At 31.6% G+C, this 27,013-nt stretch overlaps 1 protein-coding gene across 1 annotated transcript; it reads left to right on the forward strand.

The window, feature by feature from the left end:
- The first annotated feature begins 10,256 nt into the window (after positions 1-10,256).
- On the forward strand, positions 10,257-25,150 carry LOC114328379 (uncharacterized). The gene is made up of 2 exons (XM_028277218.2): positions 10,257-10,659; positions 24,848-25,150. The coding sequence occupies exons 1-2, from the start codon at positions 10,468-10,470 to the stop codon at positions 25,052-25,054; spliced, it is 399 nt and encodes a 132-aa protein (XP_028133019.2). The 5' UTR covers positions 10,257-10,467; the 3' UTR covers positions 25,055-25,150.
- Positions 25,151-27,013: the final 1,863 nt, after the last annotated feature.

Raw genomic sequence — 27,013 nt, forward strand, 5'->3', positions numbered from 1 at the left:
TTGCTAACATGGCCTCCACTGCGACTGGGGAAGTCCCTGATCTACATTTGTTTCCTGACGCACCCAAACACAATCAGTACTTACAATAAGCATTTTGATGAGAGTACTGAGAAGAATTTCAGGAAATACACTGAGAGATCGAAAGAGGAGTGAAGATATCAGAAGACAATGTAACGTACAGCGTATAAACGAATGGACACTAAATAGAAAAAGGGAATGGAACAACCACATAACCAGAATGGCGACGCGTGACTTTTTCTAAAGTGTTACCAAAACCAGATGCAAAAAATCTTATTTAAAAAAATGAAGATATGGCTAAATGTATATACATTTAGCTTCAATAATATCATTTTGTATATCACTTGAAACTCTCGAAAAAACAGTTGATGTTTCTAGATGATGGCAAAATTTTTGATCTTTTTTGGCAATTAATGTTAACAATTCCCTGTAATTGCCTCGAATGTCAGAGCCGTCTCCCTCAAAATGACCACCAAACGCTAATTCTTGTTCGGCCAAAAAACATACGGTACATATCTATTATAAGTGAGCTAAGGATATACGAGTACCTATCTATTTTTTTAACAAACTCATTATGTTTAGCAATATTTGCTTTAAATGCTTGGTTAAGAGAACTTTTGATTTTTGTTTTGCCAAACTGAATCAAATTGGGTATACATCTTACATGTAGGTAACGGAGAAATTTCATGTCTCTTTTTTAAAACTCTAAAACTATTTAAATCGTGAACCTGGTCCACCCATTTTTCTGTAAAACCCAGAGGACATGGCCAACAATACAGTCTATTTTTCTTGCAACCACATAACCAAGGATTTTCACTGTACCAACTAAATTTAAAATATCGAGCTAATTTTTTTAATTCCTCTTTCATTTTCAATAATCTCATTTTATTTTTCAATCAGAATTACTTTTTAAGTAGTTGATCGATTACGCAGCGACACTCATCCATGGTGAACTGCACGCACACTTTTAATTATAGGTACTGTTAGCAAATTTAAATCTGGTAACAGCCCTACTGATATAAACAGCGCGCTTACGCCCATCGCTCCTTCAAAATTTTCACACTAGCCGGTCCCGAGCCGCCCGAGCGACAGCGAGATAACCATTCATTGTCACCACAAATGAGACTGGTAACAGAATATAATAAAGTGCAACTGAGTCACATAAACTCGCCAATATTTTCGTGTGTCTGGCTATTTACTGAATTAGGTAGTATTAACACATAATATAATAATATATTTCTATTGGTAAAAATAAAATAAAATAATAAATGGAATTATTCATCGTCATAAAATACACATTTATTTGCAAGATTTTTAACTGTTACCAATGGTAACAGTGGTTACATGGACGCTTCGCCAGTGGGGAGACACGTGTGGTCAGAATAACAAGAGATAAATCACCAATCGGTAGAAGCAGTATCAGCCGACCGCGCAAAAGATGGAGTGACAACCTTCCATAGAGGTATCAATCCGCCAATGAATAGGCAGAATTGCTTATAAAGAGGAAGAAGAAGAAGAATAAGCATTTTGTATGTTTCGCACATCTTCTAAGCTTAGCTGTCCAGGATTTCATAAAAATTGCTGAGCCAAATCGAAACAGTTTAGACATTGAAAAGGATTTTGATTATTTGGAGGATGAGATCGAAGTAGAAAATGCTATAAATGCTACTACTTTAGATTTTGACTGATTTTGTAAGTAAAATTAAATACCTTGTAAAAAAATCAAAAACTCAGGACAAATGCAACTTAAACTTAACAGTGCTTGCGAGGCAATAAGTTGTAAGATAAGCCAGAACTAGATGTGCTTACTAGATGGCATTCAAGTTTCGAGATGCTAACATGGGGCTTAAGAGGAAACAGTAGCGATCAACAGGTAGCGAAAACGCGTTCCAAGATTGCGGCTATAATTTTGAATATTTTTTCGAGATATTTGGCACACGTATTCGTAATATAATAAAGACTGGCGGTACAGAGCCCAATTTGAAAAATATATTAATATGTGGAAATTACTCTGTAATTAAATACAATATTAAAAAAACGAGCCTGTACCGCCATTAAGAAGAACAAAAAAATACATTTTCTTCAAATAAACTTTTTTATCCGACGCCTAGATTTTGTGTCATTTTGGAACTACTAAAATTTTTTATTTCATTAGTAGTTCCAAAATGACACAAAATCTAGGCATCGGATAAAAAAGTTTATTTGAAAAAAGTTTATTTTTTTGTTCTTCTTAATGGCGGTACAGGCTCGTTTTTTTAATATTGTATTTAATTACAGAGTAATTTCCACATATTAATATATTTTTCAAATTGGGCTCTGTACCGCCATTCTTTATTATATTATGAATAAGTGTGCCAAACATCTCGAAAAAATATTCACAATTACAGCCGCAACCTTGGAACGCGCTTTGGCTACCTGTTGATCGCTACTGTATCACCTTAAGTGTAACACTGAAACACTATAACAATGCTAATTGGATATACTGTAGTGTTGTTATTTTGAATACTCGCCATAAAGTAGAGGCATTTTCCTCTTGATCTTGGGAAAAGCTTTTATAATCAGAGGCAGTACAAAAATTTGAACAAATATTTGAACAATTAATTTACTGCATTTAAGCTGCGAGAGATAAAATACTGAAACACTATAACAAAGCTAATTGGATATACTGTAGTGTTGTTATTTTGAATCCTCGCCATAAAGTAGAAGCATTTTCCTCTTGATCTTGGGAAAAGCTTTTATAATCAGAGGCAGTACAAAAATTTGAACACATATTTAAAGGTAACTACTTTAATAAATCCCAGAATGATCTATAGGATCCAATACCAGAGCCAGTACTTAGTCTGAAAAAAGAAGATAACGAATTTGATTTAGATATTACTTACCTATTTAAGAAAGTTGATAATGATAACTTATAATCTTGGAAGTATGAAATTGAAAAATACTTAAATGAGCCTAGGTCAGAAGATTCTGAGAACATACTTGATTGGTGGAGATGGAGAAGACACGAAAATATCTACCCGTCAGTATCGAAAATGGCCAAGGATTTTCTCGGAACGCCAGCAACATCTGTACCTGCGGAAAGGCTATTCTCAAGAGCAATTTTAACAATAATAACAAAGCCAAGAAATCAGCTAGGCTTTGACTCCATAAGAAGTGTTATCTGCTTTAATTCATGGCTTATCAATTCCGGTTTAAAAATGTGCTAAATTTGCTATTTAACATAAAATCTAGTTTTTATTATTTGGTAGTCAAGATATTTTAAGATTTATTGTTTTCTTGACAAGAAATCTTGGAATCGACATAAAATTTCTTGTCTTGTCTTGAAATCTAAAATTACTTCTTGTCTTGATCTTGTCTTGAAATCAAGACAAGATCTTGAAATTTTCAAGAAGTTGGCGACCCCTACGTTTGGCTAAGATAGCCGGTACGTGTAAGTAATAATAAAGTGTTTTATTTATAACAGACCGACTAAACAAGGGATTAAAAAAGGTTGCATGTATATAGACTCGATATAAGACGAAAAACAACAAACTGTTATATATCAAAGATATTAATTGTCATATCCTTCTAATATCTTGGTTAAATATTTAAATTAGTTATTATTAAATTTACCTATAGTATGGTATAACTAGACCCAAACCCAGACATCCAAAGTGAAAGTTATCCTCCAACACCAAATTGTTCTATATGGTCCACATAAGGTTCAGAAAAAAGTCACACTATTTTGAGCGTCGGGTTTGGGGGGTAGAGGGGGAAGAAATCGGTAAATTCGTAGTTTTTTAAGTTTTTCGTCAATATTTCTAAAACTGTGCGGTTTAGCATGAACAACCTTCTATACAAAAATGCTCTACATTAAATTTGAAACAAAAAAGGCGCTATGCATAATTCTTCTAAAATGAGCGGTTCCAAAGTTACGGAGGTAGTATAGAATAATTGGTCCAAAAAAGGCCTAACCCAGACATTAAAAGTAAAAGTTTTCCTCCAACACCAAATTGTTCTATATGGTCCAGATATTGTTCAGTAAAAAGTTATACTATTTTGAGCGTCCGGTTTGGGCAGGGGGGGGGGGAGATGGGGGAGAAATCGGTAAATTAGTAGTGTTTTAATGTTTTTCGTCAATATTTCTAAAAATATGCTTTAGCGTAAACGTTCTATACAAAAATCTTCTTCATCAAATTTAAAACCAAAAAGGTCCTATACATAATTGTTATAAAATCAACGATTCCATATACTCTGGGCTAATTAGCAAAATTCATGGAAAAGTTATTTACCAGCAATTTTATTGCTGGAATCGAATTATAATATCCTATATATTAATAATATAGGTATGCAAAGTCCGCAGATAGTGTGCTACTTTTTTTATAAACAAAATGGCGCCGACAAATCGTATTTTTTTCAATTATAGCTCTATAACTCCGAAGATTATAACTTTACAACCAAAACACCTTAATAAAAATTCACCGCAATTAAATTTTGCATAGAGATATGTTTTTCACGCTTTGCTCCGACGAAAATTTTCCTCGGAAAATGCGGGTTTTCCTAACAAAAACTCTAATTTTCAAATAAAGTTTTAGGTAAGTAATTATTAATCAATAATTAAATAACTTAGTAACATCAAAGCTTTCTTGGTATAGATTGTAATTCCAGAAGCCGGTGAAAATTAAACGAATATTTTAGCAACAATTCAATTGTTAATTAACAAATTACGATCGCAATAATAACCAAAATAATCATGATACATTGATCAAACTTATAAAGATTATAAAAATGAGATGCTTATTTAATATTTTATCGACAAAATATAAATTTTTCTTTTTTTTGCATAATCTTTAAATTTTGAAAAAAAAAATAGTTATAATACACTGGTCTAATTAGTAAAGTACAAAGAAAGGTTATTTGCCAGCAATTTTATTGCTGGAATCGAATTATAAGATCCTATATATTATTAATATAGGTATGCAAAGTCCGCATATAGTGTGCTACTTTTTTTATAAACAAAATGGCGCCGACAAATCGTATTTTTTTCAATTATTGCTCTGTAACTCCGAAGATTTTAACTTTACACCAAAAACACTCAAATAAAAATTCACCCCAATTTAATTCTGCAGAGTCATGTTTTTCCCGATTTGCTCCGACGAAAATGTTCCTCGGAAAATGTGGGTTTTCCCAACAAAATCTCGAATTTTCAAATAAATTTTTTGGGCCAGTACTTATTTATCAATAATTATATAGCTTAGTGAAATAAAAGCTTTCTTGTTATAGATTATAAATTCAGAAGCCGGTGAAAATGAAACGAATATTTTAGCAACAATTCAATTGTTAATTAACAATTTACAGTCGCAATAACAACCAAAATAATCATGAGACATTGATCAAACTTAGAAAGATTATAAAGGTGTGATGCCTATTTAATATTTTGTCGACAAAATATAAATTTTTCATTTTTTTGCATAATCTTTAAATGTTTAAAAAAAATTGTTATAAACAAATTAACATTTCTCATAAATTGTTTAGTATATTCTAATTTAAAAAAATACTTAAAATGCGTATTTCATAGGTCTTGAAAACGAATGCTTTAAAAAAATTTTCCAACCATTTGCAAAAAAGTTATGAAACAGCAAAGTAAATATACCAAATCTCCGTTGTTTATAATTTGTTTTAATTGTTTCAAAGCTTAAAAGTTAGTCTATGGTACAACCTAATTACTCACAAAGAATGTCGAAAATTAGTGCAATGGTTATATTTTAATCAAAGATTAAAAATACTTTTTTGTAATTTTTAGCGCAAACGTAGGCCTGATACAGAGTCGGAGCTAAAATGTTCACTCGAAGCGACTGACACGCAGCATGCATTATTTATTAAAAGTGTACATCACGCGGCCGGTCGTCGCTCCGAGTGAAAATTTTAGCTATAGTATTTTTACTACAAAAACGTTATTACGTAGGTCAAAATTTTTGACGTAAGAGAACTGTCAAAACATTAGAATGTGACTTTTCATTATTGCCGTGTTTATAACAGAGATATGTAAAGAAAATAGATCAGGCTAGTCATATGCCACTCAATGCATCGGGGTGTAACGCCGATATCAAGTACGGTGGTCTAGCTATCTTTGTCTGTCGTGCGAGTGTGAGCGTATCTACCAAGAGGTGGGAATAACGGAACGACAGTGACACACAGGCGGCGGCCATCATATGCTAGAGAGAGAAAGCTAAGCGCCGGTAGAGAGAGATAGATAGACCACCGGCTAGAACTGTTCCGCGTTACGCTATTTTTCGAACTGGCCTAATCTATTCTGTTATATCTATGGTTTATAATAAACATAGCAATAATGAAAAGTCACATTCTAATGTTTTGACAGTTCTCTTACGTCAAAAATTTTGACCTACGTAATAACGTTTTTGTAGTAAAAATACTATACTACAGTACTGTGTTACTCTACTTTCGCGCGTGTAAATTACAAAAAAATATATTTATAATCTTTAATTAAAATATAACTATTAAACTGATAATCGATATTTTTTTGTAAATAATTAGCTTGTACTTTAAACTCACTTCTACGCTTTGAAAGGATTAAAAAAAATTATAAACACAGTAGTAATCGTATGTTTACTTTGGTGGTTCATAACTTTTTTACAAATGGTTGCAAAAAAGTTTTAAAGCATTTATTTTAAAGCAGTGATTCTCAACCTGTGGGGCGCGCCCCCCTAGGGGGGCGCGCTTTTAGCAATGAGGGGGCGTGAAAATATAAAAAAAAAACACCTAAAACATTGACTAATTTACTAAAATCAAAGCAAAACAAAATTCTGACAAACAAAAAAATAAAATACCCATGAACAAGGAGCTATACATAGTTATGAGCACTGAATACTAAATCAACTAGTTTAATGTAAATTGGTGACTTCCTTGGGCCTGTTTTGCACAGCAAAGCTTATCGAAACAGGGTGTAATATTAGAAATAGACGCTCTCAGTTCTTTCTCTATATTTAGCTGCGATCTATATTTGGTCTTTAAAGCAGCCATCGCGGAAAATCCTGTTTCACAAAGGTAGGATGGTGAAAAGGGTAATAGTATACGGAACGCTCTAGTTTTCAGTGCAGAAAACTCATAATTTACCCCTGCCCATAATTCAAAGAGGGATCTAATATTAAACGGTTTCTTGATTTCGGCATTTGCTGTGAAGTCTATGAAGGTTGCTTCTTCTGCAGTAGAGAGCTCTTCGGGTGTAATTTGAAACGGATTTCCGACCCACTCATAACTATTAGGTACGTATTAATTGGTCGTCGGCAAAAAAGTATCTTTCAAAATTTTTTGTCAGCATTGCTAAATGATTTTCAATGGTTACAAAAACAACTTTCACGTGTTGTTCTTCAACCTGGTAAGTTTTAAAACATTCATCCACATTTTCAAATATTTCTAGGTTTTTTGCTTTTAATTTCTGCTCCACAATTTCAATTTTCTACAGAAAACGTTAACTTTATCATTCGTATCAAATATATGTGTATTGGCCCCTTGAAGTTGTAAATTCAAAATATTTAGTTTCTCGAATATATCAACCAAGTAACTCAATTTCATCAAAAATAAACCATCGTGAAACATCTTGGATTGCGGCCCATTTTCTTCTTCTAGAAAAATGGCGATTCCATGTCTTAATTCAAATCACGTTGTAAAAATTTCCCACGTAATAACCAACTTGCCTCACAATAAAATAATAATGCTGAATGTACCGCATCCATGTCTTTGCAAAGTACAGAAAAGATTCTAGTTTTCAAAGGTCTCATTTTTATGTAGATAATTAACTATTGTTACAACCGTAGTTAGCACAATATCCAAGCCAGAGCTTCTCTGTTGATCATACAGTATCTCTATTTTTGCTTCATTTATATAATCATTTAACATAGCAAATAATGCAAGCGACTTTGCTATCAATTCTATTGGTTTGCAGAAAAGTAGTTCTGCTACTGATCTGCCATCACAAAATCGAACGTAGGCAATAAAATGAGCATATTTATTGCTACTGTTGCCTCATCAAGCTGAATCGAAAACGGCTTTTCACGCAACTTCCTGATTAGCTGATCCTGTACATATTCAGCTATATCACCAATTCAGCGGGAAACAGTATCATTTGATAGAGGTATAAACTCCAATTTTTTAGCAAAATTATCTCCAAACACAGTTTCTACAATTTTGATTGCAGTTGGTAATATAAGATCTTCACCAATAGTGTTAGGCTTTTTAGATCTGGCTATTTAATATCAGACTTTATAACAGGCAAGTAAAGCTATTTCATTCACAGTCAAAGTTTTCATTAAAACTAATTTTTGCTTTTCACGCCATTTTAATTTTAACTCAAAGAATTCTCGGGGTTTGTTAATGTACTCACTATGAAGCGTTTCCCAATGTCTTTTTAGTTTATTAGGTTTCATGCTGCTCAAGGTATATTATTATTGCATAGATATATTGTTATTGAACGAGGGGGGGGCGCGGTGAAAATAATTATGGAAAATTGGGGCACAAATGGTAAAACGTTGAGAAACGCTGTTTTAAAGATATTTAAAATGCGCATTTTAGCTATTTTTTAAAATTATAATATAATAAAAACTTTCTGAGAAACGTTAATTTGTTTATAACTATTTTTTTTAAACATTTAAAGATTATGCAAAAAAATAAAAAATTCATATTTTGTCGACAAAATATTAAATACGCATCTCATCTTTATAAGATGTCAAAGCTTGATCAGTGTATCATAATTATTTTGGTTATTATTACGACCGTAAATTATTAATTAACAATTGAATTGTTGCTAAAATATTCGTTTAATTTTCATCAGCTTCTGTAACTAAAATCTAAACCAAAAAGGCTTTTAAGTCACCAAATTATTTAATTATTGGTAGATAATTACTTATCTAAAACTTTATTTGAAAATTAAAGATTTTGTTGGGAAAACCCGCATTTTCCGAGGAAAATTTTTGTCGGAGCAGATCGGGAGAAAAGCGACTCTATGCAGAATTTAATCACGGTGAATTTTTATTTTAGTATTTTTGTTGTAAAGTTAAAATCTTCGGAGTTATAGAGCAATAATTGAAAAAAACACGATTTTCGTGCGCCATTTTGTTTATAAAAAAAGTAGCACACTATCTGAGGACTTTGCATACCTATATTATTAATATATACGATCTTATAATTCGATTCCAACAATAAAATTGCTGGTAAATAACTTTTCCCAAAAATGGCCTATTCTCCGATAATCAGCCCAGACTAATAGTTACGGAGGGTGAAAAGTGGAGGTTTTCGATACTTTTTATATTTTTCAGGCAATTTATAATATCTTTACTGATTGAAGGAAATTTTTTTTAACATGATTTGCTATTTCAGTGGCCGATGGTATATTAGTGATAAGCCCTTGAAGAAACGTCAACCTCACCACCCAAAATCATCATCAAGTGCCCAAAAAATATAAAAAGTATCGAAAACCTCCACATTTCACCCTCCGTAACTCTGGAACCGTTGATTTTTATAGCAATTATGAATAGGACCATTTTTGTTTTAAATTGTATGTAGAACGTTTTTGTATAGAACATTGTTTACGCTTAAACATAGTTTTAGAAATTTTGACGAAAAACGTAGAGAAACTACTACTTTACCGACTTCTCCCCCATCTCCCCCCCCCCCCAAACCGGACGCTCAAAATGGTGTACCTTTTTACTGAACAATATGTGGACCATATAGAACAATTTGGTGTTGGAGGAAAACTTTTACTTTGGATGTTTGGGTTAGGCCTTTTTTTGGACCAATTATACTATACTACCTCCGTAATTTTGGAACCGTTCAGTTTAGAAGCATTTTGTATAGGGCCTTTTTTATTTCAAATTTAATGTAGAACATTTTTGTATAGAGGGTTGTTCATGCTAAACTTCATAGTTTTAGAAATATAAATAAAAAACTACGAATTCACCGACTTCTCCCCCCTCTCCCCCCAAACCCGACGCTCAAAAAGGTGTGACTTTTTTCTGAACATTATATGGACCATATAGAACAATTTGGTGTTGGAGGATATCTTTCACTTTGGATGTCTGGGTTATGTCATTTTTTGAATCAATTCTATCATACTACTATTCATCATAAATAAAAAACCTTTACTCTCTTTAATATCATATCTAATTATAAAATAAAAGATATGAAACCCTGTCCAAGACACCTTCAGTTGAATTGTGATCTATTTAAATCCTACGTATTATGTAGAGAGGTCAAGTACGTATTGTCAAACTGTAAAGAGATTATAGTAGGTATATATTCCCATTTATTACTTAATATAAGAGATTTGACGTATCTTAAGATAGGTTAATTCTTGTCTTGAAATAGCAAGTTAATCTTATCCACAAACCACTTATAATCTTCGGGGTATAAAAGCGAAAAAATCGTTTATTAGAGAAGCCTTTCGAATTCACCAAAATGAATACTTTATTGGTAGCTTCAGTCTTCTGCGCCATCTTCGCCATCGGCCTGACCGTACCTGTTCTGACAGGTCCAGGTCCAGCTTTCCAAGTTACCGATGGAGAATGTGAGAATGTCTCAAGAGACGAATTGGTCCGCCAAGAGCAAGTAAATAAGGGTGGTTTTCCATTTGTTACCAAACAGGCTGATGTAAGTATTTAAAAATCTCTACTGAATTAACTGTGTCATTATTGGATATTTGCTAAATTCTTCTAAATCTATATTACCATTATCATTATAGTCTGGGCAAATTATCGGAGAATAGGCCATTTTTGGTAAAAGTTATTTACCAGCAATTTTATTGCTGGAATCGAATCTTATGATTGTATATACTAATAATATAGGTATGCAAAGTCCGCAGATAGTGTGCTACTTTTTTATAAACAAAATGGCGCCCGAAAATCGTGTTTTTTTTCAATTTTTGCTCTATAACTCCAAAGATTTTAACTTTACACCAAAAACACTCAAATAAAAATTCACCGTAATTAAATTCTGCATAGAGACGTGCTTTTTCCGATTTACTTCGATGAAAATTTTCTTCAACTAAAATTTTAGATAAGTAATTGTTTATCAATAATTAAATAACTTGGTAAAATAAAATTAAGGGAATCGTTGCATATATGCACTCAATAAAATACTCAGAAGCAAAAATATATCCAAAGCAGCTAAATTAAGAACGTATAAAACTGTGATACGACCAATAGTTACGTATGCCTCAGAAACTTGGACTATGACAAAAACCGAGCAATCAATGTTACAAGTATGGGAAAGAAAAATACTTAGAAGGATATTTGGGGGAAAAATAATCAACAATCAGTGGACACGAAGAACAAACAAGGAGTTAGAAGAATTGTATAAGGAGCCTAATATAATTGCAGTTGTAAGATCACAAAGACTTAGATGGTTAGGACATGTCCAAAGAATGGCCCAAGTTAGAATGCCTAAAATCATGTTAAGCGCTACAATAGGTGGTAAAAAGAGAAAAGGAAGACCTAGGACCAGATGGAGCCATGAAGTTAATGATGACCTGAAGTATCTCAATGCAACCAATTGGAAAGAAAAAGCGAAGAACAAGCAAGAATGGAGGAAGATTATAAACCAAGCCATGAGCCTGCTTGGCTCGAAGTGCTAATGTATATATATATATATATATATATATATATATATATATATATATATATATATATATATATATATATATATATATATATATATAATATAAAAGCTCTTTTCGTGTAGATTATAACTCCAGAAGCCGATGGAAATTGAATGAACAGTTTAGCAACAATTGAATTGTTAATTACAAATTCACGGTTGCTATAATAACCACAATAATTATGATACATAAGAACAACTATGATTTTTGTATAAAAAGACACTGTACCTGTCTAATGTACCTCACAGAATTAAAATTGGACTATTTAAGCGGCCTCAGGAATATTTTAAAATTATAAACAATTTTTTGGCTTATAAACAAATAGAATATCTCGGGAAATATTAAATTCAATTAAATCATGAAAACGGTATTGAAAAAAAAGCGACAGAACCCTTCTTTAAAAAAAACGTTTAATTGTGATTAGTGGTTCCTGAGATACAACCGGTCAAAGTTGACTGGCATTTACGGCATAGATATAAACAATAGGATAATAATTGTCGAACCATCACCTTTTTATTTTTGTCTTCTTTCTCCAAACCAATTTTCATATCTTTAAAATACTTATAACATATATTATTATAATAAAAACTATCGATATTACGACTAAAAATTGCCAAAAATAGCAAAATTCTAATCAAAAATTAGGTTGCAGAAAATGTTATCTCAAAGTTCAAAATCGGTAGACGTTAAAAAAATGTATTTTCTCGGCTTCTCATGGAGCAATTTTCTTCATTCTTTTTTTGTTTCCTAGTATCTCGAGTAGAGCCTTCTAACTAACGCATTATTATATGTCAAAGTTGCTTTTGTTTTGTTATAATAAATTAATTTATTTATTATAACAAAATTTTTTTAATTTGTTTAAATAAAGATTGTTTAAATAATTATACAGCTTTCAAATGAGAATATTTGTGTTTTTAACATTAAAAGGTACACTTGTAGTAAGTTTACCTAAAAAAAGTCTACAACTGGAAAAAATATGTAGTTTTCTTTTCTTATAAATAAATTAGTCTATTATAACAAAACAAAAGCAAGCTTGACATTAATTAATGCGTTAGTTAGATGGCTCTACTTCAGATACTTGGGAACAAAAAAAGAATGAAAAAAATTGCTCCATGGGAAGCCGAGAAAATGCATTTTTTTAACGTCTACCGATTTTGAACTTTGAGATTACATTTTCTTCAACCTAATTTTTGATTGGAATTTTGCTATTTTTGGCAATTTTCACTTGTAATATCGATAGTTTTTATTATAATAATATATGTTATGACTATTTTAAACATATGAAAATTGGTGTGAAATTCGTGTGGAGAGAGACATCTTTAAGAGCAACATCCCGACAGCTATGAAACGGCATTTGACCAATGCGTTCTTCCTATTATGACATACGGAGCAGAAACTCTCACGCTCACAAAAAAAAGCAGTAAAAATGCGAGTGGCACAAAGGCGTACGGAAAGATTAATTCTCGGCGTGACAAAAAGAAGACAAAATAAGGAACCAAGACTTAAGGAAAAGAACAGGTATCACTGATGTCGTTGAACGTATAGCCAAGCTGAAATGGAATTGGCAGGTCACATAGCGCGACTGAAAGACTCAAGATGGACCAGAAAACTAATTGACTGGCGCTCAAGAGAAGACAAACTCAGCAGAGCACGACCACTAACACGCTGGATGGACGACATTAACCGAATATTCAAGAAATGGCAACAAGAAGCACAGAACCGTGAAGAGTGGCGAATAATGGGAGAGACCTATGTCCAGCAGTCGACCGAAGAGGTTGCATGATGATGATGATGATGTGGAGAAAAAGGACAAAATGAAAAGGTGATGGTTCAAAAATTATGATCCTATTGTTTATATCTTTGCCGTAAATGCCGGTCAACTTTGACCGGTTGTATCTCAGGAACCACTCATCACAATTAAAAGTTTTTTCTTTTGAAAGAAGCGTCCTGCCGCTTTTTTTCCAATACCGTTTTCATGATTTATTTAATATTTCCCAAAATATTCTATTTGGTTATAAGCCAAAAAATTGTTTATAATTTTAAAATATTCCTGAGGCGGCTTAAATAGTCCAATTTCAATTCTGTAAAGTATATTACATAGGCACAATATCTTTTTATACAAAAATCATAATTGTTCTTATGTATCATAATTATTGTGGTTATTATGGCGACCGTAAATTTTTAATTAACAATTCAATTGTTGCTAAACAGGGCTTTATGTTACCAAGTTATTTAATTATTATCTAAAATTTTAGTTGAAAATTAAAGATTTTGTTGGAAAACCCCGCATTTTCCAGGGAAAATTTTCATCGAAGTAAATCGGGAAAAGCACGTGTCTCTGCAGAATTTAATTACGGTGAATTTTTATTTGAGTGTTTTTGATGTAAAGTCAAAATCTTTGGAGTTATAGAGCAAAAATTGAAAAAAACACGATTTTTGGGTGCCATTTTGTTTATAAAAAAAGTAGCACACTATCTGCGGATTTTGCATACCTATATTATTAATAGATACAGTCATAAGATTCGATTTCAGCAATAAAATTGCTGGTAAATAACTTTTCTTTGTATTTTGCTAATTAGCCCAGAGTATCATAAGTGGCTGGACAATCAGTTGTGAATCTTGCCCTGCTCGCAACGAAGTCGCCACTCCTGTCCTGTCGATTCCTGGCAACTTCCATCCATATTCTGACCCTTAGATTCCTTAGGTCTTCTTCCACATCATCAATCCATCTTCTTCGTGGTCCTCTACTTGTTGTTCCCTCTTGTCTTGAAAGTGTTAATTTCTTCGTGTATTTGTGATCTAACATCCCTTAGACAGCCCATCTAAGTCTCTGCACATTGACGAATTTCACAATAACTGGATTGATGTATAACTGATATAGTTCAAAATTGGGACAGGTTGTATATTAGTGCACCCAATAGCTTGACATGTAACACCGTTGCTATATCCTCAAAGTTTTATCAGTTGATCTTCTTCTTTATAACATTTTTAATTACTTTGATTTAAAATGCCTCTTTTGAGCTTTTTGTATTAAAAAACTTTACTTTATTGGTGTTTCAAAACTATTTTTGAATTTATTATAATCATTCATCTGTTTGATTTATCTATTTATCTACTTTTTTTATAATTAAAATGCCTCTTTGGAGCTTTTGTTGTTCTGAAGCTATTTCCTTGTGGCATTTTTATAATTAACTATTTAGATGGGAAATAAGCCACACTTAAATTGAAAACAATAATTTTATTAACGTTTCGACGCCCAAATCGGGTACCGTTGTCAAACTACAAAATACTACTAAATTAAACAAAAATGTTGTTGCTTAGTAAAAAATTCTTGTAATAATTTATTTAATCTGACTCATTTATATCGGAAATTCAGAATATATCGTCATTATACTGCGAAAACCAGGTAAATGACAAATTTCAAAATATTGAGTTAAGTATACCAAAATTCTCAGCTTTTTACGCTCTACATACAGGTAAAACCCAGTAAATGATACGACTTACCATTCAGCAGATAATTTGTGTGATAAACAAATAAGTTACACATAACCAAGTTTTCATTTTCAAGTAAAACAATATATCGCTACTTACTTCCACAAAATTAAAGTTCTGTTGCATGTAAAACCAAGTAAGAGCACATATATTATTTTGCCGGACAACAATATATTTCTACTGCTGTATACCATATTCAGTAAAAAGGTGATAAATATCTTTAATACATTTTACATGTATATTTTATTAAAATTTTTCATTCATATCGACTGGTAAAATCGATAGTATTGACTATGTTTCTTTAAATGGTCAAGAGGTACAGAGTACATGGTATGTGAGAAGTTTATTGTAAGACACTTTGTATATCAGCGTCCCTACTGCAAAATTTTGTAAGAAAAATTGATATTCTATGTTGTTATGCAGATACGGGCAAAAGAGGCAAGCATATACTGCCAAATAAAACAAGCAATGAAAACCGAACAATTTTGAAGGCTCATATTGAGTCTTTTCCAACCATGGTCCCACATTATATTCGCCAAAGTTCGAAGCGTAGATATTTGGACAAAAATTTGAGTATAAGGAAAATGTATCAACTTTCTTTATATAAATGATTGTCAGCTGAAGAAACCGCAAGGTATTAGCGAAATTACATACCGAAGAATATTTTCTAACGACTATAATTTAAGCTTTTTTGTCCTAAATAAGATCAATGTTTAGTTTGTAATAAATAATATTTATTAGCCCTATTATATTATGATATGGCTAATCCAAATAAGAAACCGGATTTAGAAAACAGTTACAGACAACATCAGAAAAAAAAAAGTATGGAATCTCGAAAAACAAAATGATAAGAAGAGCTCTAATCAACAACGGAATTTTGTTTCAATCACCTTCGATCTACAGGCTATACTACAGATTCCAGATTAACTGGACAATTCATATATTCTTCCCGAAAATTATGGGTCTACAATTTGTGTGTAAATGAAGCCGCATTACCAAATGTAGCTTACCGTTTTGCCTGGTCAGAAATTAACGGTAGACTAGGAAGTTCTGAAATAGAAAGCATTATACTCAACTACTTATCAAAATGTGTCCCAGAATATGTAAGCAAGTGAAATAAGTGTATTTTCTTATACCTGCGGAGGACAGTATCGTAACATAAATTTTTAGAGTCGGGACATTCTTGTATGGAAGTTGACTCTATACATAGCACCATCTAAACCGCTAGAAATCAGGTCTCTTTATGGTATGCCAGATTACTTGTCTGTTTTTTCAAAATGCAAGGGAAACTAAAAATGTCAAGGTCAGTGATAGAAAAGTATGTATAGAACCATACAAGTGTAATTTTAAATAGGTGCTACGACTTTTATGATTTAAAAAAATTGTCACACACTCTAATTAAAAACCGAACAAAAGACCAAAACGGCGAAAAAATAATGTGGTTAAAGATAAAAAGATGAGATTCGTGAAAGAATGGACAAACAGAACCCATTTCAATTATGACTCGTCACCAAGCCTCATTTCCTTATTGATACTGCACGGCAGTCAACAAGAAAAAAGCAAGCTGGGTTATCAACTAACATAAGCATGCTTATGTTAGTCGATAAAAACTTGCCATCTAGCATAGCAAAAAACAGAGATTTGTTGCAGCTATTTGATAAGGGATTGATACCGGAGGAATATATCAGGAGGTATAGTATTTTACGATGCCAATGGCATCTTGTCAGATCCTGCTTTCAGTGACTAATCTGACGAGTAATACGCATAGTAATATTATTTTCTTGTATCTATAACACGTTCAAAATAATGTTTTTTCTATAAAACTGCCTATCATTTATGTAAATAATATCCATATAACTACAAACAGCTCTGAATAAAATGTTCAGGGAAAACCAGTTAAATGTTATAATTATCGACTAATCGCTTAAAAACATTGCTATTAACTAGTTAAAGCCTCATATTCCGATCACAAAACTACAAAATATTATATTTGGTTTATTATATTTGTTATAAATGTGGTATTTTAAGGGTAACTGATTAATTTAGATTTACAGGTAAAACCAGGTAAGTGACCGCATCTCCATCTTAAATTTAGGTTTAATCATCTAGGTGTCTTAACTTTTTCAAACTAATGATAGAATATCATTTCTGATATATGCATGTTTCACTGGAATACCGAATATCAAACACAAGTTGTCCTCTTAATTCAAAATAAAACACTAAACTTTAAAAACGTTTTTTCTCTCTTTCGGTATTTCGGCATTTACCTGGTTTTCGCAGTATACCGACGATATTATATATTCAGATTCATTTATATCCCAGGAACGCAACTCATAAATATTGGCAATATCATTTTAAAGTATTCGACTTTAAAACGTATAATATATGTCTGAATTGCCGATATAAATGAGTCAGATTAAATAAATTATTAGAATTTTTTACTAAGCAACAACATTTTTGTTTAATTTAGTAGTATTTTGTACAACGACACCCGATTTGGACGTCGAAAAGTTAATAAAATAATTTTTTTCAATTTAATTGTGGCTTACTTCCCATCTAAATAGTTAATTGAGCTTTTGTATTAAAAAACAATATAAAAAAACTATACTTTATTGGTATTTCAAAACTATTTTCTAAATGTATGTAATGAAAAAATTGAGGATATGGCAACAGTGTTACATGTCAAGCTATTGGGTGCACTAATATACAACCTGTCCCAAAAGTGTGTCTTCGACACCATCGCATATCTTAATTGAAAGCCCCAAAAATCTTTCTAATAATTTTCTCTCAAAAATACCAAGAAGTCTTTCATCATTTTGAGATAAGGTCTACGTTTCAGCCCCATATATCAAAATCGGTCTTATTAATGTCTTGTAATATAATATATTGAGCTTTAATGCACGTTATATATTTTTATTTAAACGCTTTTCTTCACTCCAATAGTTTGCATCAAACCTTTAGACGTTAGTTTGACTGACTTTTTGTCACGAATGCATTCGCGGGTACAATACACGAATAGTCAATAAAAAAATTATGTTTATTAATTGTTGAAATAAAAAAAAAACGATTTTAACGGAAAATGCTTAAATTCTCCTGTTTTTTATAATGAAGAATCTTGAAACTTTTACAGATTGTAGCTAATTATATGAACTATACATAATTTCACTTTTTACGTTAATTGTTTACGTTATTCTTCATAAATAAACAATAAAGTTTCAAATTTTTGCCGATTCCGACTACTTTTCATGTTTGTACATCATATGTTTTATACATATTTTAATAAACATGACGATATATTTTAATGTTTGAAAAGTGTAAGACTAAAAAGTAAAAAATAAAAAAATATGAAAAAATATTTTTAAGAAACGCTTTTTTTCAGTTACAAGTGACTAAAATTAAACATATAAAAAAATCAACTAAAAAGCAAGAAATGAAAAAAAATTGAAAAACTCTAACACATTCGTTAAAGAAAAGCGCTTCCATCTTTGTATATTTTAAAAACTGTTTGCTTAATTCGTAAACACCTGCATGCCTTTCCAGCAAGGCCTCATCATGACTACTCCACCAGAAATTCAACTTTTGATGTCTATTTACCGATCCCGTCTTCTGAGTTAGTAAAGAAATCTATATTATATTCCTCAAAAAAACTATACAACCATCTCCCTTTACAACTTTAATCTGCAACATCTTTCCCCAAGTTCCGTAAAATGACAAAAGCCCATCTATCTGAAAGACCATAATATGGTATATTATTATAATATATAATACATAATATTATTATTCAGTAGAAGAGTTTCTTAATGACTAAGAAATTACTTAATGTACAAGTAACTAATAGTTATTTATGATATAAGTGTTAAAAGTACACGTTTAAGGCACGCATGTGAAAGTTTGCAGAATAAGCGATAGCGAGTTCTGCAGTTCACATGAGTGCCTTAAAAATGTACTTTTTAACACGCATATCATACAATATTTTTTCTACAAACGTAATTACAGGACAATATCTACAAAAACTTTTACTTGCACTTGACTGACATTCCAATTTTATATTTTTTTGACATTACATCAAAATTGCATATACGGTCAATACGAACTGCACTAAATTAAAAAAAAATTTAAAGCACTAGTGCCTTAAAGTAGCATTTTTAACGCTCGTATGGAGTGCTAAAAATTGTATTTTTAACACAGTTGTAGAAAAAGTATATTTATCTTTATTTGGGTGTCACTTACAGTAGCTTAAACTTATTAGTTCCTGTTTGTATTTTATTATATGTTGTATGTTCAATTTGCAATTTATATTAATTTTGAAATATATTGGTTTTGTTTTTTGCTTCACTTTTTTAACTTATATTTTTTTCTATTGACGATTTATCTAATTTCAGAAAATTGTATTTGTTATTGTTATTTTTTTGTGACTCTATGTTAAGCTTTGTCCATAAAATTGTGTAATTTTCAGTGACAATAAAGCATATTTCTATTCTATTCTAGAGGTCTTTTACTTGAGCTTTCGAAAAGCTTTATTATTTCACTCGGTATTTCATGTGGTCCCCTCGTTTTCTGGCCTTTGCTAGTCTTATTGCGTGTTCAATTTCGTCCTTAGTTATGTCAGGTCACCTGACAAAGGCATTAGATAAATATATTAATTTATATTTTTTACATATTTATCATTTGATTATAATATACTGTTATGCTCTGTATTTACTCTTACTCTGGGCTAATTAGCAAAATTCATGGAAAAGTTATTTACCAGCAATTTTATTGCTGGAATCGAATTATAAGATCCTATATATTAATAATATAGGTATGCAAAGTCCGCAGATAGTGTGCTTTTTTTTTTATAAACAAAATGGCGCCGTCAAATCGTATTTTTTGCCATTATTGCTCTATAACTCCGAAGATTTTAACTTTACAACAAAAACACCCAAATAAAAATTCACCACAATTAAATTCTGCATAGAGATATGTTTTTCACTATTTGCTCCGATGATAATTTTCCTAGGAAAATGTGGGTTTTCCTAACAAAAACTCTAATTTTCAAATAAAGTTTTAGGTAAGTAATTATTAATCAATAATTAAATAACTTAGTGACATTAAAGCTTTCTTGGTATATATTGTAATTCCAGAAGCCGGTGAAAATTAAACGAATATTTTAGCAACAATTCAATTGTTAATTAACAATTTACGATCGCAATAATAACCAAAATAATCATGATACATTGATCAAACTTATAAAGATTATAAAGATGAGATGCTTATTTAATATTTTATCGACAAAATATAAATTCTTCTTTTTTTGCATAATCTTTAAATTTTGAAAACAAATAGTTATAATACGCTGGTCTAATTAGTAAAGTACAAAGAAAGGTTATTTACTAGCCATTTTATTGCTTTAATAGAATTATAAGATCCTATATATTATTAATGTAGGTAAGCAAAGTCCACAGATAGTGTGCTACTTTTTTTATAAACAAAATGGCGCCGACAAATTGGCTCGGAAAATGTGGGTTTTCCCAACAAAATCTCGAATTTTCAAATAAATTTTTTGGGCCAGTAATTATTTATTAATAATTATATAGCTTGGTGAGATAAAAGCTTTCTTGGTATATATTATAAATTCAGAAGCCCGTGAAAATGAAACGAATATTTTAGCAACAATTCAATTGTTAATTAACAATTTACAGTCGCAATAACAACCAAAATAATCATGAGACATTGATCAAACTTAGAAAGATTATAAAGGTGTGATGCCTATTTAATATTTTGTCGACAAAATATAAATTTTTCATTTTTTTGCATAATCTTTAAATGTTTAAAAAAATTGTTATAAACAAATTAACATTTCTTAGAAATTGTTTATTATATTCTAATTTTAAAAAATACTTAAAATGCGTATTTCATAGGTCTTGAAAATGAATGTTTTAAAAAAATTTTCCAACCATTTGCAAAAAAGTTATGAAACAGCAAAATAAATATACGATTTCTCCATTGTTTATAATTTGTTTTAATTGTTTCAAAGCTTAAAAGTGAGTCTATGGTACAATCTAATTACTCACAAAGAATGTCAAAAATTAGTGCAATGGTTATATTTTAATCAAAGATTAAAAATACTTTTTTTTGTAATTTTTAGCGCAAAAGTAGGCTTGATACAGAGCCGGAGATAAAATGTTCACTCGAAGCGACTGACACGCTTAATAGTCCTGTCGCCAGGGGGGGTACAACGGCCTCGTTAATTCAGATGGACTTACCCAAATTTTTTTTATGTATTTTGACCCGTAGAACACGAATTTTTTGGGTAACAGTTGATCCGGATGTCGATAAGATTGTTATAGACCAAGAACTTGAGGAATCAAATAACAGCGATTTTTGGCAAAACAAAACAATATTTTGTATTTTTTGGGTCATTTTAAGCAAAAAATATTTCTACAAGTTTTTTAGTAGGATGCACAGTTTTCGAGATAAACGCGGTTGAACTTTCAAAAAATCGAAAAACTGCAATTTTTAAACCCGAATAACTTTTGATTAAAAAATAAAATAGCAATTCTGCTTAGCGCCTTTGAAAGTTCAAGTCAAATTATGTCGGTTTTGATTATTTGCATTGCTAAAAATTTATTGTGTTATTGCTAAACAAAGCTACAAACAACTAGTGCGTGAGTGATGTTTCTATGATTTCTCATTTAAAATCGAACGAGTAGGTAGAATAGGTACTAGTGCAATCAAGACTATTTCTACGTTACATGCGTTAAAACGCATGTAAAAGCACGGGAAACCCTACGTGTTTATAGCTTTGTTAAACAATAAAAAAATAAATTTTTACCAATGCAAATAATCAAAACCGATATAATTTGACTTAAACTTTCAAATGCGGTAAGCAGACTTGCTATTTTATTTTTTAATCAAAAGTTATTCGGGTTCAAAAATTGCAATTTTTCGATTTTTTTAAAGTTCAACCGCGTTTATCTCGAAAACTGTGCATCCTACGAAAAAACTTGTAGAAATATTTTTTACTTAAAATGGCCCAAAAAATACAAAATATTGTTTTGTTTTGCCAAAAATCGCTGTTATTTGATTCCTCAAGTTCTTGGTCTATAACAATCTTATCGACATCCGGATCAACTGTTACCCAAAAAATTCGTGTTCTACGGGTCAAAATACATAAAAAAAACTTGAGTAAGTCCATCTGAATTAACGAGGCCGTTGTACCCCCCCTGGCGACAGGACTATAAACTCGCGCGAGTTGTGTATGTGGGCGGGTAGCTACGGTAATGTATTATTCTACTTTCGCGCGTGTAAATTACAAAAAAATATATTTATAATCTTTAATTACAATGTAACCGTTCAACTGCTAATCGATATTTTTTTATAAATAATTAGCTTGTACTTTAAACTCACTTCTACGCTTTGAAAGAATTAAAAAGAATTATAAACACCTTAGTAATCGTATGTTTACTTTGCTGTTTCATAACTTTTTTTAAAATGCTTACAAAAAAGTTTTAAAGCATTCATTTTCAAGATATCTGAAATGCGCATTTTAGCTATTTTTTAAAATTATAATATAATAAAAACTTTCTGAGAAACGTTAATTTGTTTATATCTATTATTTTTAAACATTTAAAGATTATGCAAAAAAATAAAAAATTGATATATTGTCGACAACATGTTAAATAGGCATCTCATCTTTATAAGATTTCAAAGTTTGATCAGTGTATCTTAATTATTTTGGTTATTATTGCGACCGTAAATTATTAATTAACAATTGAATTGTTGCTAAAATATTCGTTTAATTTTCACCAGCTTCTGGAACTATAATCTAAACCAAGAAGGCTTTTAAGTCACCAAATTATTTAATTATTGGTAAATAATTACTTATCTAAAACTTTATTTGAAAATTAAAGATTTTGTTGGGAAAACCCGCATTTTCCGAGGAAAATTTTCGTCGGAGCAGATCGGAAAAAACACGTCTCTATGCAGAATTTAATCACGGTAAATTTTTATTTGGGTGTTTTTGTTGTAAAGTTAAAATCTTCGGAGTTATAGAGGAATATTTGAAAAAAACACGATTTTCGGGCGCCATTTTGTTTATAAAAAAAGTAGCACACTATCTGAGGACTTTGCATACCTATATTATTAATATATAGGATCTTATAATTCGATTCCAGCAATAAAATTGCTGGTAAATAACTTTTCCCAAAAATGGCCTATTCTCCGATAATCAGCCCAGACTATCTCTGTTGTGAGATTGATCAGCATATTCTTATTTTGATTAATTAATTAATTAATTATTTAAATTACTACTTATGGAAAACCAAACCAAAATTAAATTAAACTTTCCAATAAAATTTATTCTCAGGGCTAATTTATTTTAAAGCATTACCTTTGGTTTGTGGCTTCTAGTGTCTCTAGTTGCTTAATTCATCCAGGACAAAACAGGGAATATAAAAATACTCAATGGCATGTAGATTCTATAAATATTATTTATTTATCCAATATACCATAAATATAAGATTTAAATGTATGCTAAAACTCAATTTTGTTGCAACTATTTCTTATCTAATAAATTAAGCTTTAATTCTGCTATCTCCTTTTTTAACAATATTTTCATTTAAATAATTCGTTAGACTGTTCTTACTATTATATAAATTTTTTTTTAAATTTTCTCCTTTTGAATAGATTACTTATTTCTTCTTTGAATTTAGGAATGACTAAATTATGCTATCGAACTGTTCAATAAAAAATAAACAAATATGGTATGTGATATAAAACAACTCTCTCCGTTTCACAAATGATCTGACTAACCTTTTTCCTCTTCTTTACTTCTTCTCATGGATTGTGTAGTCCTCGATCTCCCACACGTGCTCCTAGGATGCTGCGAACGATCCTTCTCGTCCAAACTGCTTCACAAACAAACCACAGCACTCGCTCGAAATCTCTCTTCAGTTTTCTCTCTGCTCGATATCTTGTGCAAATTGGTATCAACCGGCTACTCGTTCCAGACAGAACAGGAATCTCTTCGGACACAAGGAGATTTAACTTCTCAACTCGATCAATGATTTCGTTTCAACACGATTTTGCCTACACGGACGCCAATTTTTCACCACTTTACTCCGACTTCTTACTTTTCAAAAAATGGACTGCTCTCTCCAGGTATTCATTACACAGTGAAACTTTTTCCTTTTCAAACGCAGACTCATCACTCTCTTCCCCTCCATACGTCTTTCTCGCCAATCACAAAACATCCTCTCTACACATTACATCCATACTTTCATTTCTTAAGAACAGATTATTTTTGTATACAACTTTTCCGTTTTATGAAATTCCAGGAGACACCAAAATTACTCTTGTTTTTCTACATGCTAAACAAAAAACCTTATATTCTAAAACTCAATCATTGTGTTATCGTCTCTCCTTCTAAGAAGCATTTGTAAACGTCCTATTGTTCACTTCTAAGCGAAATAAATGTACTTTCTAATCCTACCGCATAATTGTATAAGTCCGTTCAGAGAACCATTAACAAACCACTAACGATTTTCACTTTCCGCAAAACACTGTTTGCTAACTAAATTATACTATTTACAATTTTTGGTCATATACAGGGCGATGAAAATCTATGATCTCGTGGTCTCTGCCATAAATTATTTTTCTAAATTTTTCCCATAAAAATTATATAACAATACTTATACCTATTATTTCCAGGTTGAATACTTAGGAGATCCTTCAAAAGTTATTTACTGCGTTCAAGCTCTCAGCTCTGATGACCCAAGCGTTGAATCTGTTGCTGAAATTACAGTTGGTGGAGTTGGTCACGATTTCGTAAATGTACATTTGACATCTAAGAAAGGAGGACCCCTACATTACGATGTTGAAATTTACGCCAGGGCCCCAAATAATAATATTAAATAATAAATACATTAATCGCCCTAAACCACTATTGAAAATATATTTATATAGGTAATAACTAAATAAAGATCAAATATAGTTAATGTATAAATGATCAAAGTAGTGTTTTATTAAATCCTGATCAAATTTTTTTTTATTAACTCCATTGAGTACAACAATCTGCCCATTGTGCATTAAACATTTTTTATGGTAAAAAATTCAGACATGTAGAGAGTTACTCCAGTGAGTAACCTCTTTACAATTCTAGAATTAAAATTTTATTAGTTTGGATACACTTATTATGTTCAGTTGGACAAATCGGACGGCAATTGCCGTTTTAGTCTACGCACTTCAAAGACGTCCTGCACATTTAGTTGTCGAGCAAACGCATTAGGATGCACTAGCACTCGTTCACAGTATTTAACACTAAAACGTTGTATGGCTTCTTTCACGGATTCTAGGGGGATGTCGTGTTGAATCACCTCGTTGGATACATAGTATGGCGCATTGATTATGGCAAGCAGCACCTTGTTTTTGAATCTCTGTAAGATGTTTGTATTGGCGACGCTAGCAGTGCCTCATAGCTGAATCCCATAAGTCCATATGGGCTTGAGGATGGACTTGTAGAGTAAAATTTTGTTATCCAAAGATAGTTTTGAATTGTGTCCACTGAGCCAATACATATTATTTCTCAATTTAAGTCCAAGCTGTTTTCGTTTGTTAAAAATATGTTTTTTCCAAGTTAGACGTCGATCCAAGTGCATGCCAAGATATTTAGCGTCCTCGGATTGAGGAATTAGACAATTATCAATATATACAGGGGGCATGTTTCTCTACGTAGCGTGAATGTAACATGTGTTGATTTAGTTCCATTAGTTTTGATGCCATACTTTCATCCATTGCTGAATTCGATTTAGGTTTGATTGAAGATTTCTTGATGCTGTTGATGGATCTGTGTGGGATGCCTGTATAGCACTGTCATCTGCATACATTGCAACAGTAGTTGTACTAGATGTTGGAATGTCCTCTGTGTATAAAATATATAGAATTGGGCCGAGAACGCTGCCTTGTGGGATGCCTGATTGAATAGGATATATCTTAGTGTGCTCGGTACCGTGCTTCACCAGGAAGTGTCTATTTTCTATGTAGGATTTTAACAGCTGGCAGTGAGGATAGGGTAGGAGCTTATTTAATTTTATTTGTAGTCATATGTGCCATACCTTGTCAAAAGCCTGAGATGTGTCAAGGAAAGCAGCAGAACAGTATCTTTTTGCGTTAAAATCCTTGTTTATTTGGTTGACTAGCCTATGCACTTTTTCTATGGTTCCGTGTTTGCCTGGGAAACCGAATTGATGTTCTGGAATTATTTTATGTTCGTCTATTATCGTTTTTAACCTTTTTACGTACATTTTTTCAAAGCCTTTACTAATCATAGGCAAAAGGCTTATAGACCGGTATGACGATGCATTTTCCGGTCTTTTTCCGGGTTTAAGGATCATTAGGATTTGTGCCCCTTTCCATGAAGTAGGGTAGTAGTTTAGGCGCAGGATTGCATTAAATATAAAGGTTATTAGTTTTATGCACTTATCCGAGACTTCTTTTAGAATCTTGCCAGAGATTAGGTCAAATCCAGGGGCTTTTTTGATGTTCACTTCATTTATTGTTTGTTTTACTTGGTTGACTGTAAATTTCGTGTGGGGCAGATCCATTTGAAACGGTGCTGTTAGGAATCTGGTTAGTTCTGTTTCTTTCTCTGTAGATACTGTAGAAGCGTATGGCGTGAATACTTTTTGAAGGTGCTTGCCAAAAAGATCAGCTTTTTCGTTGTCGTTCCTAGCCCAGGTGTTTGCCTCATCTTTGATTGGTGGGTTATGCTGTTGGGGCCGTTTGAGATTTTTCATGGCTTTCCAGAGTGAGTAATCTGTAGCTTCAGTCGGTGTTAAATTTTCTAAATATTCTTGAATCCCATGGTTTTCTTCTTCA

Source organism: Diabrotica virgifera, chromosome 6, assembly GCF_917563875.1.
Source record: "Diabrotica virgifera virgifera chromosome 6, PGI_DIABVI_V3a".
NCBI classification, from domain to species: domain Eukaryota; kingdom Metazoa; phylum Arthropoda; class Insecta; order Coleoptera; family Chrysomelidae; genus Diabrotica; species Diabrotica virgifera.